The sequence below is a fragment of the Henckelia pumila genome, chromosome 3, assembly GCF_033568475.1.
Source record: "Henckelia pumila isolate YLH828 chromosome 3, ASM3356847v2, whole genome shotgun sequence".
NCBI classification, from domain to species: domain Eukaryota; kingdom Viridiplantae; phylum Streptophyta; class Magnoliopsida; order Lamiales; family Gesneriaceae; genus Henckelia; species Henckelia pumila.
The window spans coordinates 62,525,921-62,544,908 of record NC_133122.1 but is presented as its reverse complement, the minus strand read 5'-3'; the positions used below and the strand labels follow the sequence as shown (position 1 = coordinate 62,544,908).

The following is an 18,988-nucleotide window of genomic DNA, read 5'->3' as shown; positions in this document are numbered from 1 at the left end:
GTGAACAGGTATTTGATTTTAGTTCTGAGGAATTTACCAGAGAAGAACTAATCAAATCTCTTCACGATATGGCAAATGAATATCATCAACTGTCCTTAGCATTCGATGAAGTTAGAGCGAAGCAAAAGGATCTGCAAGACAACTCAACTGAAATCTCCTTTGAACAATCAGTTGAGATAAGCTGTCTTGAAACAGAGATTGCTGTGCTCCGAACGGAGAATGAACAGCTCAAGATTGATATGAGGAATCTTACAATTGAAAAACATAGCATGGATGAAATAATAAAATCATGGAATAAATCTTCGAGCCTGTTGACAGAAATGAATGATTCACAAAGACCACCCCACGACAAAACTGGTCTTGGATTTGGTAAGACAGTAGAAACTGGTGAGTCAAGCACTTTACCCAAACTGAATATATGCAAAGGTAAATACATAAACTTTGTACGAGCAGTTAGGGAACATGAAGATGAAAAACCTATTCTGATGACTTGGCAACAAATAGAGCAGAAGAACAGGAAGCGATTTGGTATTGGCTTCAATCCTCATGAAACTAAGGCAGAGAATGCTAAAAGTCCTAAACAGACTAATGCATATCAACCTAATCTCATGAAAGGAAATAAAAATCAATACCATAATCAACATCCAGTTCAAAAGCGATATAGAAATTTCAAGGATATTGGAAAAGACAGAAAACATACAGTCTCACAAGCACATTTCACTCCACCATCTAGAGCATCTAACTTAGTACGTACCTATAGGAACACAGAAACTGGTAAACTAGTTAAAGTATTTCAGGTTTGGGTTCCTAAAGGATTAATCCCTCGTGGACCCAAATAGATATGGGTACCAAAATTTATTCAACTTTGTGAATGCAGGAAGCAGGTACCAAGAAAAAAGAAGAGGAATCATAGTATCTAGATAGTGGATGCTCAAGGCATATGATCGGAAATGACAAACTACTATCCGAACCTGTTGAGTTCGATGGTCCCATTATCACCTTTGGTGACAATTCGAAGGGTAAGACCGTGGGTAAGGGTAAGATTATCCACGACAACATTATCATTCAAGATGTTTTATTGGTTGAAAATCTCAAATATAATTTACTCAGCATCAGCCAAATGTGTGACTACGGGCACTCTGTTGATTTTCAAAAGTTAAACTGCATTATTAAAGACGCCTCTGGTAATATTATCTTGACAGGAAACTGATTTGGAAACACCTATAAAGTATGCTGGAACATTCAGTCTAGCAAACCAGTCTGCCTCGTAGCTTCCAATTCTAAGCGCAACTGGATTTGGCACAAGCGACTGAATTACCTTAATTTCAAATCAATTGTCAGTCTGAGTAAGCTCGAGCTAGTAACAGGACTGCCTAAAATTGATTTTTCAAAAGACAAAGTTTGCTTAGCTTGTCAATTTGGGAAACAAGTTAGGTCATCTTTTAAAAACAAGGGGTATAACTCATCTTCCCGATGCTTGGAACTGTTACATATGGACTTATTTGGTCAAATCCCAGTAACAAGCTTAGGGGGAATGAGGTATACACTTGTCATCATTGATGATTACTCACGTTTTACATGGGTAATTTTCTTAAAATCTAAAGACCAAACTGCTTCTCAACTCATCAAAATCTTTAAAAGACTACTTAACGAAAAATCAAGTAAGATTGACAGAATCAGGAGTGACAGAGGAACTGAATTTGTCAATCAAACTTTATCTTCATTTTTAGAGCATTATGGAATCAAACATGAATTCTCAGAAGCTAGAACACCACAACAAAATGGTGTTGCAGAAAGGAGAAATCGTACTCTTAAAGAAGCTGCGAGAACCATGTTAGTTGACTCCAAGATTTCTCAAAAATTTTGGGCAGAAGCTGTGAACACTGCTTGCTAGACTCAGAACAGATCGATGATATGCAAGAAATTTTTTAAAACCTCATATGAGATCTAGAATGGCAGACAACCTAATGTATCAAACTTTATGATCTTCGGGAGTAAATGCTTCATCCACAAAAATGGTAAAAATCATCTGACTGCATTTGATGTGAAGTCAGATGAGGGCATTTTTCTGGGATATTCTTCAATCAGTAAAGCTTACAGAGTCTTCAACAAAAGAACTCTAAATGTTGAAGAATCAATCCATGTTATTTTTGATGAAGATCTTACTACTGATATTGCAACAAATATTCATCAACTCTCAGATCTATTTCAGGAAATACAATTAGAAAACGGTGATCAGGAAGAAAGTGAAGACGAAGCATCACCACCTACAAGAACTCTTCAATCTCCTGAACCGGAACTAATGGACCCAATAGTTGAGGATCTTAACATTGATCAAACATTTGATAATCACCAAACTCATACAGTTGAGGACATTGAAGAACATCACCATGAGACCACAGAGCCTGACCACAACAACTTGTCTAACCGAGATCTAGAGGCACAAGTGATCAGTGGAAATCAGTCTAATACTAAACTGAAATGGTCCAAAAAGCATCCAATCAGTTTTTTTATTGGTAATCCAATAGCACCACTAAGGACTCGAGGACAAATGATTAAAGAACTTCTTCACACAGCCTTTATATCTCAAGAAAAACCAAAGAAAATCGAAGAAGCATTGGCTGACAGTTGTTGGATAGATGCAATACAAGAAGAGCTAAATCAGTTTACTAGAAATGTAGTTTGGGATCTTGTTCCAAGACCAACGCATCAATCAGTCATTGGCACTCGATGCGTCTTTAAAAACAAGCTTAATGAAGAAGGAACAGTGGTTAGAAATAAGGCAAGATTAGTTGCTCAAGGATATAGACAAGAAGAAGGAATTGACTATGATGAAACTTATGCACCAATAGCTAGACTGGAAGCAATAAGAATATTCCTTGCATATGCGTCATTCAAAAATTTCAAAGTTTTTCAGATGGATGTTAAAAGTGCCTTCTTGAATGGAAAACTTCAAGAAGAAGTATTTGTTGAGCAACCACCAGGATTCAAAAACCATCAATTCCCAGATCATGTGTATCATTTGAATAAAGCTCTTTATGGACTGAAACAGGCTCCTAGAGCTTGGTATGACACTCTAACCAAATTTCTTCTTGAACACGAATTTACTATAGGCACAGTTGACAAAACATTGTTCAAATTTATGAAAGGCGATCACACTCTATTAGTTCAAATATATGTTGATGATATTATCTTTGGGTCAGCTAACCCCAAACTATGCACAAGATTCTCAAAGCTAATGCAGGAAAAATTCGAGATGAGCATGATGGGTGAACTAAATTTCTTTCTTGGATTGCAAGTTCGTCAAATGGAGAATGAAACTTTCATAAGTCAAACCAAGTACACCAAAGAATTAATCAAAAAGTTTGGTATGGAAAATTGCACAATTGTGACAACACCCATGGGTGCATCAACTAAACTTGATAAAGACGAAGGGGGAATATCAGTTGATGCCACAATGTATCGAGGTCTAATAGGGTCATTACTTTATTCAACAGCCAGTAGACCTGACATTGCCTTTGCAGTATGTTTATGTGCAAGATTTCAATCAAATCCTAAGCAAACCCACTTCATAGCTGGAAAAAGGATACTGAGGTATCTAAAAGAAACTCAAAATGTTGGCCTTTGGTATGCTAAGCACAACTCCTTCAACTTAGTTGGATATTTAGATGCTGATTATGCTGGATGTAAACTGGATCGAAAAAGTACTAGTGGATCATGTCAATTCCTTGGGGATAGACTGATTTCGTGGTTTAGCAAGAAACAAACATCCATTGCTACATCTACAACAGAAGCTGAATATTTAGCCGCAGGAAGTTGCTGTGCTCAACTGCTCTGGATTCAACAACAGTTGAGAGATTATGGGATCAAAGAACAGGATTCTCCAATCTTCTGTGATAACACCAGCACAATTGCAATTACTTACAACCCCATTCTTCACTCGAGAACGAAGCATATCGAAGTTAGGCATCATTTTATCCGAGATCATGCACTAAAGAAGAACATTCGACTGGAATACATCTCCACAGAGCAACAGACAGCAGACATCTTCACAAAACCTCTGCCAGAGACTAAGTTTTCTTACTTTCGAAATATTTTAGGACTTATTAACTTAGATTAAAATCAGCCTATCCATTATAGCTTGTCTACACAGTTTAAGTTTAATCTAAACTGAACTCTTCGCAAGGCTGTTAAACTAACTTATATCGTTATTTTGATTATTGATAAATTCCTTTCTGTCTTGAAATACTTACGAATATTTTAAGGGGGAATTTCTTTTGCAGGTTATTTAAGATGCGCATTAAACAAAATAAATTATGAGCAACACATTTTAAATAAAAACTTATTTTATTTAATAAACATGGTTTACAATATCTATTTCAAACTCCACAGCCATCTTAAAAAGGCGAAGATGCTCCTTCAACGGGCCATCTTCCACCTCTTCAAGTCCATGAAGAAGGGTCACCACTCTTAACTCCTTCTTCAAGAGCAGGAGTCGTATGCCTTCCCGACCAAGGACATACGCATGGTTGTTTACTTCAAGCTCTTGCTTGTACTTCTCCAAGCGACGAACCTCTTCAGAATTAAAAGCTTTTGGACTCCTAAACTGTATCCTTATCAGTTTTGCTCGCAGACGAGCAACTTTTCCTTCAATGAAATCATCATGAGCTGCTCTCCAATTTTCCATTTCTCTATGCTTTTACTCTTATGTTTATCTCTTTATATAGACTGATAGTTCGGATATCAAAGAGTCTATCGCATTTATTATTCTTTAAATATTCAGAATATAAAAAGTCTTTTACGTATAAATTTTCACGAAATAAGGCACTGTTTATGACAAAGAAAATCTCTGAAACTTGATTGCCTGTAATCATTACCTGATAACATAGTTTCTCGTGCCTTTTAGTAAATCAGTCTACCTTTACTTGTTATATCAGTCTAGGTAAAGTCAGTTTAGGCAAAAATAGTTTAAGTAAAAACAGTCTAGGTAAAATCAGTTTATGAACAAAACAGTTTAGGGAAAACTCAGTTGTCGAACAAATTAAGTCTAGTCAATTTAACTCTTTCATTAATCCTTAGGATACAAAAAGGTTATAAATCACACACTTTTTATTTCCCTCATCTTTAGGAAAACTTCAAAACTCCAGCTTGTCACCGATGCTCGTACAGGCGCAACAGTAGGATCACTTAGCTCATCAGTTGCAATGCGAACCAATGTGATGTACTCTTTACTAAGCATCATATAGAGAAAATTTTTATCCTTAAAAATGTCTCTGGGTGCAAAAGTATCCAGTGCTATCATATAGTACATTGCTCGTTGAGCTATCTCCTTAGCATCCTCATATTTTCTCGGAGGAAAATGAGCATGGTCGTACTTCAATCTTTAGCCAGACTTTCATTACCTTCTCAAAAACACGTTCTTCAATCTTCCTCTTCTCAGCCTCAAAATAGTTATCACGACATGCTTCACATGCCACAAACGGATTTTGACCGAACCCAAACAAAGGAATATTATCACTCATTTTTTTTGTTTAACTTTCATATGACAGCTCCACCTTTTATAGGTTTATCTGTAGCGTGTGTAGAGGGAAATACGTGTACTATCTCCCGCCTTTATGTACTATTTAATTCAAATTTTAAATTCCTCTTAAAAGCCACATCACTCTTGTGTCGTATTGACCAAGTCTTTGTTTTATCTTATTTTCAATTAAGTTGAACCCTAAGCTTCAGACTAACTTCTCTTCCGATTACTCTTTTGATTCATAGGAAAAACTTTCGATGGCCACTTCATCAGCAGTTTACATTCTCAATGCTCTTGCAGTTGATTTTGAATTGGATTTGAAATTGGAATTGAAATTCAAGAAATTCAAATTCTGTTTTGATTTTTGGAAAAAAGTTAAAATACATATTGGAATTTGCTAGCAGAAATTTTAGGAAAGTGATATTTTTTTTAAAAAAATGTTTGGAAAACTTAAATTTATAACTAAAATTTATAAATTTATTATTAGAATTAATTTTATTATTTTTATAGAACCAAATCCCATGAAAACCGACCAATTTTGTAAGGATTTCAGTTAGTTAAATGAAATCCCATCAAATATCAATCCCGTTTAAAAATTTCATTTTGCCAAACACCAAAACAGTATTTACAAATCCAAATCCCATCAAATTCCTTCCAAATCCTGTCCACCGAACACACTGTAATTATTACACATTAACTAAATATATTCATTAGTTAGTATTAGTGGGTTGATTAGAATAAATGAATCAAAAAATGTTGCAATATAATAAATCTAAAATAAATTTCCATCATTAAGGTTTTTGCGTGGGATTTGTTTTCATTTAACTAATTAATTAAATAAATAATAAAATAAAAAACAAATTTTGTAAAGAAATCCATTTCGGAAAGAGAAAAACAAAATGCTTGTAAAGAAATCCATTTCGAAAAGAGAAAATCAAAATGTTTGTAAAAAAATCCATTTCGAAAAGAAAAAACCAAAACGTTAAAACTTCCCTAATTATAATTTTTTAAAAAGGTTATAATTAATTAAAAAAAAGATATATAAACATTTTAAAATTTTGTTTTTTTCTTGTTTCGCCCTCCGATGCTACGTGTGTGGTTGAGCAATGATAATTCGAGATCTCCTGCATTCCTAGCAAGACTGGCCACTGAGATTATTGTGATACGTTTCGTTTGAACTCCATTTGGTATCCTTTATTCCATTGATATCTGTCACGCATTAAATTGCATCTTACTTCATGATTTATTTCATTTCAGATATATTTGTCGTAATTTTTTTAGTTCGTCGTACTGGGGTCCGAACCCTGTTTTCTTTTTATGGTGTGGTTGTTTGTGATACCATACAGATTGTCCAGAGGGATTCGACGCGTCTGATGGAGCGTCTAGTGGTACCCAGTGAGTAAATGTAGTGTGAGTTCTCAATTATATGGATATATTAGATTGCTGAGTTTTATATATGTCGGGGAGATGCCCCGTGTATCTGTATTGATAGTTTGGAATTTGTTTTGAATTTTTGATAGTGTGATCGAGCCTTTTCGACTCTGTATGTGTTTAGTCCTGGTCAGTGCAAACATAGGTTTGTAACTTGATAGCATGACTCTATTTTTGAGTGTAGTTGTGCAAACATACATTGGCCTAATTTGAATGTGAAGGGTACTCCTCTATCCAGGCTCGAGTCGAAGTCGTCTCCATCTTTAAGCCTCACAACAAAAACTCGGATAATAATGTCATATGCTATATTTTCTCCTAAGGATTGACAGGAATATAAACAAGTATTCGAGAATGGAATAGAAGTATTTAGTAACTAAAATCACCTGGCATTGTTGACCTGATGAAACTTAATCCAGTAAACATCAGTAAATGACTCGCACTCTTCATCATCCATTGGCTTACATCTGAACAAAACACACCACAACAATCAAAATATTAATCAATTACTTATACTAAAATTCTGCTTCCACAGAATAAACCTATATTTTTTAGGTGATAATTGACACCAATAAATCCCCAAGCACAACAAGATGAATTCTATGGGGAAATAAAGAATAAAAAGAAAACATAATTCAGAAACTGCCCAATTTCCAGTTATTAATAGTGAAACATGAATCAATGTCGAATATCGGATGATTAACAAGCACTCACTCTTCAAATTTGCCATAGGTAGAGAATAAATTTAATAACTCATCACCGCAGCCAAGCACCGAAACGTTCCTCACAATCAAATATCTGCAGTAAAAGTATTTTGATACCCAATTATTCCTTGAGTAAATTCAAAACTAAAACAGAATGTATTTGTGGGGAATAAAAATTTAGTCACAAACTTGGATTCATCACAAACTGTATACACTCGAACTGCAGGAACCTCATCTTTGTATTTAGGAATTTTCTCACCTAATCACGCCTAAAAAATCCCCAATCGCCTTTCGTCAAAATTTTTCTTGAAAAAACAGAGAGGAATACAAGTGGACCTAGAGATCGGGAGCTTGGCTGGAGACATGAGCCTGTACTTAGGTCCATTGCTAGATCCACCTCTGCCGCCTGGTAAAGTCGTATCCGGAGCCGCCGCCTGGAAAATGCTCGGGAGTGATAGAGTGACCGAAAGTCTTCCATCATCGATCCTTCTTCTGCAACCGCTCTCGATCTGAAGTCGGCTAGAGTGCTATGGCAGCTAGGGTTTGATAATGGATGGTCAGAGCGACGAGGAGAGAAACGAGAGATGAAAAGAGAACGAAAGGGTGTTTCTCATTATAACATATTTTAAAAAAATTAATTTTATTAATATATAAAATAATAATACAACAACGGTTTTGTAGAATTCGTTGTCGTAGGCCATAAAAAACACGCTCAAAGACAACGGATTTTTGTCGTAGGCCATAATCCAATGTCGTATGATCATAAAAAAAAACGCCCATCGACAACGAATTTTAATATCCGTTGTCGTAGACCATAAAAAAGCGCTAATAGACAACATATTTTAAAATCCGTTGTCGTAGGTCATAATTTGTTGTCGTTCTTTAAAAAAAATAAGGCAACAACAGATTTATTAAAATCCGTTGTGAAAGCTCACGAGACAACGGTTTTTTCACAAAACCGTTGTCGTTTATACATTGTTGTACATCAAATTTGTTGTAGTGAGCCAAAATTTTTGTAGGTCCAAAACGTAAATTTTTAAATCGTTTTCGCTGTTTACATTAATTAATCTTGGTTGTTTGATCATAATTAAGAAACATTAATCAGGACACGGGCCCTTTGAAATAATTAGTCCAAAGGCAAAAATTTCAAAGTGTGAAAGAAAGGGAAAAATTTTCAAACTGTGAAATAACTTTGCCATTTTTATCTACAACAATAATTGAATATATTTCACCCTTATATATAATTTACAGTATTTTCTTCTCCCATAGTTATTCTTTCCTCGACATCCAATCCATATTTATTTGTGGCTGTCATGGGCATTTTTTTTACTTTGAATTGGTTTCTGATGGTTTCTTGAAGAAGGTGGGTCAAAGCCATAAATTAGTGTGTTATAATCAGGCTTCTAAGCTTAAAAAAAATTTGTATTTATTTATTTATGATGGTAATCCGTCTTGAAATTTGACGTGTTTAGTTTTTTTAATTGCGAAAATTATTCAGACAAAATTATGAGAAAATATGAGATACACAATTAATAATAAAATTTAAAATTTTTTAGTAGCTTAAAAAATGATTATAACTCTAAATAATATGACCCACAAATTATACATAGATTGTGTTTACTCACGTGCAACGGACATACTTTTTACTAGTCTATTATATATATATATATATATATATATATATATATATAAAGTGACACTTTAGTTGTAAATTTACATTTTTATACTCATTATAATTCAATATTTAATGCTTAATTTTTTGTCATTTTAAAGACTTTTTGAGGTTTTTTTTATGTCATTCTATAGATTTATTCATTGCGTATTTAATGTGTCACTATTTATTTATTCTAGATAAAATTAATTGTTAATATTTATTTCATGTCCTAAAATTAAAGTTTAGTTGTTAATTTACATTTTCATCCTCATTTTAATTCATTTAATGGTTAATTTTTTTGTCATTTTCAAGATTTTTTAGGTCATTCAATAGATTATTCTATTTAATTTGTCACTATTTATTTATTCTAATTCATGCCCTAAAATTAAAGTTTTATTTGTATTCTCAATTTATTTCATTTAATGGTTAATTTTTTGTCAATTCAATTTTGAATTTTTTATGTCATTTTTTTATTTTTATTCAATTAATATATAATTTATGATTATTTATTTATTATAGGTAAAAATAATTGCTAATATTTAATTCATATCCTAAAATTATTTTTTTATTTATATCCTCAATTTATTTCATTTCATGGTTTTTTTGAAATTTTATAGGTTTTTTGAGGTTTTTTGTTATTTTATAGTTTTATTCAGTGAGTATTTAATTTTTATCTATTTATTTATTCTAGGTAAAAATAATTGCTAATATTTAACCTATGTTTTAAAATTAAAGTTTTATTAATTGAAAGCTAAATTAAAATTTTTTCTCTACATCATAGAAATTTATTAATTTTGTGAAATTACTTTCAACATTTATCTTTAATGTTATGATTTCAGTGTTCAATATTCTAAATTTTTTAACATAATATTAAACTTTTAAACAAATAACAAATTAAATCGAATCATTAATTTTAATCATCTAATTCAAGACATGTAGAATCATATCATAATCATAAATCGATATTGTATTTCACTTATATAGGAAATGTATCTCATATTTTATTCAATCAATTCGTTTATTGTTTGGAATTTGGTAATATAACTAAAATTTCTTGTATTCCTGTTTTTAGGAAGAATAATTATAAAACTAACAGTGATGCCTAACTAAGTAATATTTTAGAAAATTTTAGGGACCAAAAATATTTTAGTGATGAACTAAAAGTATAATCAACAACATTTATACTTTTTATCGAAGGTAAACAAATATATGATTATAAGTAAGTTTCATGTTGATGTTTTAACTAAGTATATAAATCCTACATCCAAGGATCTGGGAATACTCCCATAAGAATTCACTAAAACGATCAAAGCAAGTTCGATACAATCCTCAAGATACAATAACCACAAGTTATTCTACAGCTCTCGGCTAACATAGATCAAGAACCCTAACAGTGATCTTCTTCAAATTCCAGCTTCAATAAATGAGGCTCTGTAATGTTGAATCTTCAACCAAGAAGTATGCCCTGGAGTTCTTCGAGATTTTCTATTGATTAGAGAGAACGATAAGTAAAGAAACCCTTATCTTGAATTTGAACTGCCTTATCCTCTAAGCTCGAGATCAACCCCCTTAAAACTAATCTCAGCTTACTAATGGCCACAACTAACAAACCCTTTAATCATAACCATCAGATCAAGCTTTAGCCTAAGAATTAATCTAGACCGTCTATAGCAACTAATGCAAATCAACAGAAAAGTCTTCACAAATCTCCACCTTTGACTTTATTTGTTTGCTATTTGTGAATCCCACGGGAACCCAGTAGACAGGAGTTTAAACTTACTCCACAAGTTTGAGCTTCCTTAATGCATGATTAAGTTTGCTCACAAGCACCACCTTTGTCAAAATATCAGCTGGATTGATCAATGTGTCAATCTTTTGGACTTCAACCAAGCCTCTTGCTATGATATCCCTCACAAAATGCAATCTAACATCTATGTGTTTTGTCCTTTCATGAAAAATAGAATTCTTGGATAAATGTATTGCACTTTGTGACTCACAAAAAATGATGACACCTTTCTGTCCTAGACCCATTTCGTTAATAAAACAGTGATCCAAAGACCTTCTTTTACAGCTTCGGTTATACTAATGTACTCTGCTTCAGTAGTGGATAAAGTAACCACACTTTGCAAGTTTGATTTCCAGCTTACCACATTGCCTCCAACAGTAAACACATATCCTGAAATTGATCTCCTCTTATCTAGATCAGCAGCGTAATAAGAGTCACAAAAAGCAGTGACTTCACATGTGTTTGACGTGGACTTAGAATACTGTAGTGTCATCTTTGAAGTTCCATTTAAGTACCTCAAAAGCCATTGTACTGTCTTCCATTGATCTCTGCTAGGTTTACTCATGAACCTACTCACAAGACCTAAACCATAAGTGATGTCTGGTCGAGTAGATATCATCATGTACATTATATTTCCCACTGCATTAGAATAAAGAACCTTATTTATATGAATTTCCTCTAATTCCTCTTGATCTCTTTGGACTAACTTCAATTTGAAGTGTGCACCAATAGGTGTGCTAACTTCCTTAGCTTCTGCCATATTGAAGAGTTTAAGTACTTTCTTTATATACTTTTCTTGAGACAAAGATAGAATTCTCAGTTTCCTATCCCTCCTTATCTCAATTCCTAGAATTTATTTTGTTGCCCCAAGATCTTTCATTTCAAATTCACAGTTAAGCTGATCCTTTAGCTTTTGAATTTCCTTAAAATCTTTACATGCAATAAGCATGTCATCCACATAAATCAACAAGTAAATGTAGGACTGATTTTGTAACTTCCTGAAGTATACACAACTGTCATACTTTGATCTCGTGTATCATTGGTGTAGCATGAAGACATCAAAGCGCTTATACCATTGTCTAGGGGACTGTTTTAGACCATAAAGCGACTTCTGCAGCAAAAAAAATTGTCCTGCTCGAGAATTACTTTCAAAACCTTTTGGTTGAGTCATCATTATATTTTCTTCAAGATTTCCATGCAAGAAGGCTGTTTTTACATCCAATTGCTCAAGTTCCAAGTCTTGTATTGCTGTGATCGCTAACAAGATCCTAATGGAGGAATGTTTCACCACAGGAGAAAATACTTCATGATATGATACCCCTTCCACCTGTGAGAATGCTATTGCAACCAACCGGACTTTGTACCTTGGACCTTCAACACCTGGGACTCCTGGTTTCCTTTTAAATATCCATTTACAACCTATCACCCTTTTGTCTTTTGGTTTATCAATCAATGTCCATGTATTATTTTTTATCAATGATCTGTATTCATCTTGCATGGCTTTTAGCCATTGAGCTCTATCTCTACACTTCATTGCCTCTTCAAATGATGTTGGTTCTTCCATATCTACCAAGTCTGCAACATTCAAAGCAAAAGAAGTATACTCAGTAGATGCAAATCTAGATGGCAACTTTATTTCCCTTCTGATCTTGTCTCTAGTCAGCATATAATCATCTAGATTCTGATCTTGATTGTATCCTCACTATGTTCTTCTTTGTTTGTGTCCACTGTATCAGTGTCTTGGTGTGGAGTCTGATTTTCTGCATGGCTTATGTCATAAAGGTCTTCTGGTATATTAAGATCAGCTCCACCTTCTTCCATATTCTTTTCCTTTCTTTGAATTTTGGACTGATATTCATCTTGAAAAATTTGCTCATCTTGTTTGGAGCTGGCTGGTTCTGAAATATGCTCTTTAGATTTATAAGACTCAGATTCATTAAATATAACATCTCTATTTATGATGCATTTAATCTCATCTAAAAGCCACACCTTATAGCCCTTTACTCCAGTAGGATAGCCTAAAAAATACCCTTCTTTACCTTGATTAGCATGAATGTATACAGCACAGCCAAATGTTCTAAGATATTTATAACTTGGTTTTTAACAGGACCATTTTTCTTCTGGAACTTTAAATTCAATGGCAGTTGACGGTGATAGAATAATCAAATAACAGGTAGTGGAGGCTATCTATGCCCAGAATTTAGGTGGCAGTCCACTCTCACTTAGCATGCATCTTACTTTGTTCATGATAGTTCTATTCATGCGTTCTGCCACACCATTTTGTTGTGGTGTATAAGTACATGTCCTATGTCTAGCAATCCCATTCTTAGAGAAAAATTCATCAAACTCATGGTTACAAAATTCCAAACCATTGTCTGTCCTAAGAGTTTTTATCCTATTTCCAAATTGATTTTCCACTAATATTTTCATTCCATAAATTTACTAAAAGCTTAATCTTTTGTTTTTAGAAAATAGATCCAAACCTTTCTGGAATAGTCATCAATCAAAGATAAGAAATATTGACATTTAGAGAGTGATAGAGGTACCTTGGAGGAGCCCCAAAGATCTGTGTGTATGTACTCCAGTGGGAATTTTGATATGTGAGTTGCTGTGTTAAATCTCAATCTATGAGTTTTACCAAGAACACAATTTTCACAGAAATCCAGCTTGCTTATTTTCTTGGATTCCAGAAGGCCTTGTTTTGATAGCTCTTGCAGACCCATTAGGCTCATATGACAGAGCCTTTGATGCCAAAGGAGTGTACTATTTTTATCAGAAGTGGTTACATTAATTTCAGATGATAAGGTTGTTCCTTGAAGTATATACAACCTTTGTTTCAGGAAGGCTTTCATTATCACCAGTGAACCTTTTGTTACTTTGAGTGTGCCTTCTTGGGCTTTGTAACATAGCCCTTTTCGATCCAAAGTGCCCAAAGATATTAAGTTCCTCTTTAGGTCAGGAATATACCTTACATCAGATAACACCTTCACTGATCCATCCCACATCTTTAACTTGATTGATCCAATACCCAAAATTCTACATGATTGATTATTTCCAAGTAGGACATAACCAGTATGTGTCTCTTGAAAATCTGAGAACCAGTCCCTTCTAGGAGACATATGATAAGTGCATCGAGTGTATAATATCCACTCTTGTTTAGGATTGTCAATAGAGATGGTTAGGACCTCAGCCTCTTCATACCCTTGTAACACATTTGTTGTATCAGTGACCGTGTCAGATTCCTGTCCTTGATTAATTTTTCTTTGGGACAGAATCTCCTGATGTGTCCCTCCTTCTTGCAAGACCAACGTGCTCTCTTTGGTCTTGACTTAGATCTTGACCTGGATCTCCCTTTATAGTTTGAACTTTTCCTTTCAACTGATCTCCCTTTCACATTTAGCCCTTCACCAGCAGACTTTTGAAATCTTCCATTTGCTTTCAAATCTAATTCCTTAGAATAAGAAGCCCCTGTCACTTCCTCAAGTGTAAGTGTTTCCCTGCCATACTTCAATGTATCCTTTAATTGATCATAGGCTTTTGGTAGGGAGTTCAGTAAAAATATTGCTTGGTCTTCTTCATCAATCTGTACTTCCATGTTTTCCAGATCTGCTAAAATCTTAGTAAAGTCATCAATGTTTTCATCTATTGTCTTACTTTCATCCATCTTGTAGCTGTAGAACTTTTGCTTTAAATATATCCGATTGGGCAGAGTCTTAGTCATGTATAATTTTTCCAGTTTCAACCACATATCAGCAGCACTTTTCTCTCTTACAACCTTTTTTAGAATTTGATCACTTAGACTAAGAATGATTGTGTTCCTTGCTTTCTTCAGAATTTCTACCTTGTTTTCTTTGGTATCCGGGATCTTGGTTTCACCCTGTATAGCTTCATCTAAGCCTAGATTGCCAAGGTGAGCCAACATCTTCTCCCTCCATAGATTAAAGTCATTCTTCCCATCAAATTTTTCAACCTCAAACCTTGATGTTGGCACTGCTAATGAATGTCCCTGGCCAGTAGACATCTTTAACAAAATAATTCCAAACAAATAAAGTTTTTAGAGATTAATAGGAAAAGTAGTATGATGGAGAACAAGACCTCCCAATCAATTTGATACCCCAAGATCTTAATCTTGAGGCTCTGATACCACTGTTGTAATCTTATGGTTACCTCCAGAAACAAGAACAAAGATAGAACTACAAACTCACGGTGTATATCCAAAACAACAATCACTGTAGAGAAAATAAAATAAGAACACGAAAGATTACTTGGTTCGGATTGAGATCAATCCTACATCCAAGGATCTAGGAATACTCCCATAATAATTCACTAAAACGATCAAAGCAAGTTCGATACAATCCTCAAGACACAATAACCACAAGTTATTCTATAGCTCTCGGCTAACACAGATCAAGAACACTAGCAGTGATCTTCTTCAAATTCCAGCTTCAATAAATGAGGCTCTGTAATGTTGAATCTTCAACCAAGAAGTATGCCCTGGAGTTCTTCGAGATTTTCTACTGATCAGAGAGAACGAGAAGTAAAGAAACCCTTATCTTGATTTTGAACTGCCTTATCCTCTAAGCTCGAGATCAACCCCCTTAAAATTAATCTCAGCTTACTAACGGCCACAACTAACAAACCCTTTAATCATAACCTTCAGATCAAGCTTTAGACTGAGAATTAATCCAGACCGTCTATAGCAACTAATGCAAGTCAACAGAAAAGTCTTCACAAATCTCCACCTTTGACTTTATTTGTTTGCTATTTGTGAATCCCACGGGAACCCAGTAGACAGGAGTTTAAACTTACTCCACAAGTTTGAGCTTCCTTAATGCATGATTAAGTTTGCTCACAGGCACCACCTTTGTCAAAATATCAGCTGGAACGATGATTTTCTATCCGTATATTTTTTTTAAACACATCTTTTATAGTAATAAATATGGATTAAAATTTTGAAGTAATTCTTTTCTGAAATGCAAAAATCATGTGCATTTTTTTAAGCTACTAAAAAATTTTAAAATTTATTATTAATTGGGTATCTCATATTTCTTCATAATTTTTTCTGAATAATTTTTCCAATTAAAAAAACTAAACACGTCAAATTTCAAGACGGATTATCATCATAAATGAATAATACAACTTTTTTTTAAGCTTAGATGCCTAATTATAACACACTAATTTATGGCTTTGACCCACCTTCTTCAAGAAATCATCAGAAGCCAATTCTTACAAGTAAAAAAATGCCCATGACAGCCAAAAATAAATATGGATAATGGATTGGATGTCGAGGAAAGAATAATTATGTGAGAAAAAAATACTGTAAATTATATATAGGGTGAAATATATTCAATTATTATTGTAGATAAAAATGGCAAAGTTATTTCACAGTTTGAAAATTTTTCCCTTTCTTTCACAATTTGAAAATTTTGCTTTTGGACTAATTATTTGAAAGGGCCCTTGTCCTGATTAATGTTTAATTATGATCAAACAACCAGGATTAATTAATGTAATCAGCGAAAACGAGTTAAAAATTTGCGTTTTGGACCTACAGAAATTTCGGCTTGACCTATTCATACAGGACATCCCAAAACCTGTACAACACAGCTACACTAAAAAATAGAGTCATACTAACAAGTTACATACCTACGTTTGCACTGGCCAAGACTAAACACATGCAGGGCCGACAAGACTCGATCACACTATCAAAAATTCAAAACAAATTCCAAACTATCAATACAAATACACGGGGCATCTCCCCGACATATATAAAACTCAGCAATCTAATATATCCATATAGCTGAAAACTCACACTACATTGACTCATTGGGTACCACTAGACGCTTCACCAGATGCATCGAATCCCTGTGGACAATCTGCAATGGAATCACAAACAACCACAACATAAAAAAATAGGATTCGGACCCCAGTACGACGAACTAGAAAAATTACGACAAATATATCTGATATGAAATAAATCATGAAGTAAGATGCAATTCAATGAAATGCAATGCAATGCGTGACAGATATCAATGGAATAAAGGATATCAAATGGAGTTCAAACGAAACGTATTACAATAATCTCAGTGGTCACCCTTGCTAGGAATGCAGGAGACCTCGAATTATAACTGCTCATCCATACACACCTATCATTGAAGGGTGAAACAAGACAAAAACAAAATGCTAAGATGTTTGCATATCCTTTTTTAATTAATTATAACCTTTTTTAAAAATTATAATTAGGGTAGTTTTAACATTTTGTTTTTTTCTTTTCGAAATGGATTTTTTTACAAACATTTTGATTTTCTCTTTTCGAAATGGATTTCTTTACAAGCATTTTGTTTTTCTCTTTCCGAAATGGATTTCTTTACAAAATTTGTTTTTTATTTTATTATTTATTTAATTAATTATTTAAATGAAAACAAATCCCAACCAAAACCCTTAAATGATGGAAATTTATTTTAGACTCAGTATATCTCAACATTTTTTGATTCATTTATTCTAAATCAACCCACTAATACTAACTAATGAATGTATTTAGTTAGTATTTAGTTAATGTGTAATGATTAGTAAGAGCATCTCCCGCCCTTATTCTCCAAAATGAAGAATGATATTGTCTCCAACCCATCTTCATTTTGGTTTAATTAGTAAGAGCACTCCCGCCCTTATTCTCCAAAATGGAGAATGATATTGCCTCCAACCCATCTCCATTTTAGAGAACCAAAATAAAGATGGGTATATGATTCTCCAAATTTGAAGAATCACTATAAAAATGGAGTGAGGATTTGGAGTGTTATTTTAATTACGTAATGTCATTATCCTAAATCGCAATTTAATACTTTTGTATTTTATGAATTATTTTTTGGTTCAATCATATATATATATATATATATATATGTATGTATATATATATATATATATATTTTTTTTCATTTCAATCCTTTTATTTAATTTTATTTTTTTGGTATTTTTTAAATGTATTCAATGTTTTATTCTTATTTATGTATTCTAATTAAATTATATTATTTTTAAAAAAATAATCAAGTCATATTTAATTTAACTTATTTATATAATTATTATTTTTCTTATTTTAATTATTTTTGAATTAAAAATAATAAAATAGAGAATTTTATTAAAAATAAAGAATATGGGTTGGAGAAAATTTTTGAAATAGAGAATTCAATAGTTTATTTTGAAGAATAGAGTACTCTAAAATGAAGAATTGCATTGGAGATGCCCTAAGCCATGCGTTTTGTATTTATTTATGTAAAAACTTAGACATTTACTTTTACTAGTATTCCATCCGTGCGATACACGGATTATATCTCGCGTGTAGTATAATTAAATTGGTGGATGATGTGAAAAAGTTTGAGTTTTAAATTAAAATATAAAAAACTTTAATTTTTCAATGACTAATAAGAATAACGTGAATTTTTTTAAAAACTATAAAAGACAATCTTTAAATAAAACAAATGTTGTGGTGTTGTACGTGATGTTATTTTATACAAGTAATGATAAAAAATAGTAAAAATGAACATTTGAACAAATAGTTGAAATTCAAATTAGTTAAATGGATTATATATCACACAATTAGAAAACAAACAAATTATCTTATAAATTTTGGTAAACTTCCTTAAAAACAACATTTGTTGTTGAATTTTTCTGGTTAGTCTTGCCTAGGGGTGCAAACAAACTGAACCTGTTCGTGAGCTTTACGAACCCGCTCGATAAATATTTGATTCGTATTCGGGCTTATCGAACTCGAGCCGAATTCGAACATGTTCGAACTTTTTTTTGAGCTGAGCTCGAGCCGAAATTATACTGTTCGATAGTTCGCGAATAGTTTGTGAACCTTAATTTTTAATTAATATAATATAGTTATATAATAAATATATATA

At 33.0% G+C, this 18,988-nt stretch overlaps 2 protein-coding genes across 2 annotated transcripts; both read left to right on the top strand.

Annotated features, from left to right (window-relative positions):
• Nucleotides 1–1,981: 1,981 nt before the first annotated feature.
• On the top strand, nt 1,982–3,239 carry LOC140888864 (uncharacterized). The gene is made up of 2 exons (XM_073296569.1): nt 1,982–2,908; nt 3,204–3,239. The coding sequence occupies exons 1-2, from the start codon at nt 1,982–1,984 to the stop codon at nt 3,237–3,239; spliced, it is 963 nt and encodes a 320-aa protein (XP_073152670.1).
• Nucleotides 3,240–3,400: 161 nt separating this feature from the next.
• On the top strand, nt 3,401–4,120 carry LOC140888863 (secreted RxLR effector protein 161-like). The gene has a single exon (XM_073296567.1). The coding sequence runs from the start codon at nt 3,401–3,403 to the stop codon at nt 4,118–4,120; it is 720 nt and encodes a 239-aa protein (XP_073152668.1).
• Nucleotides 4,121–18,988: the final 14,868 nt, after the last annotated feature.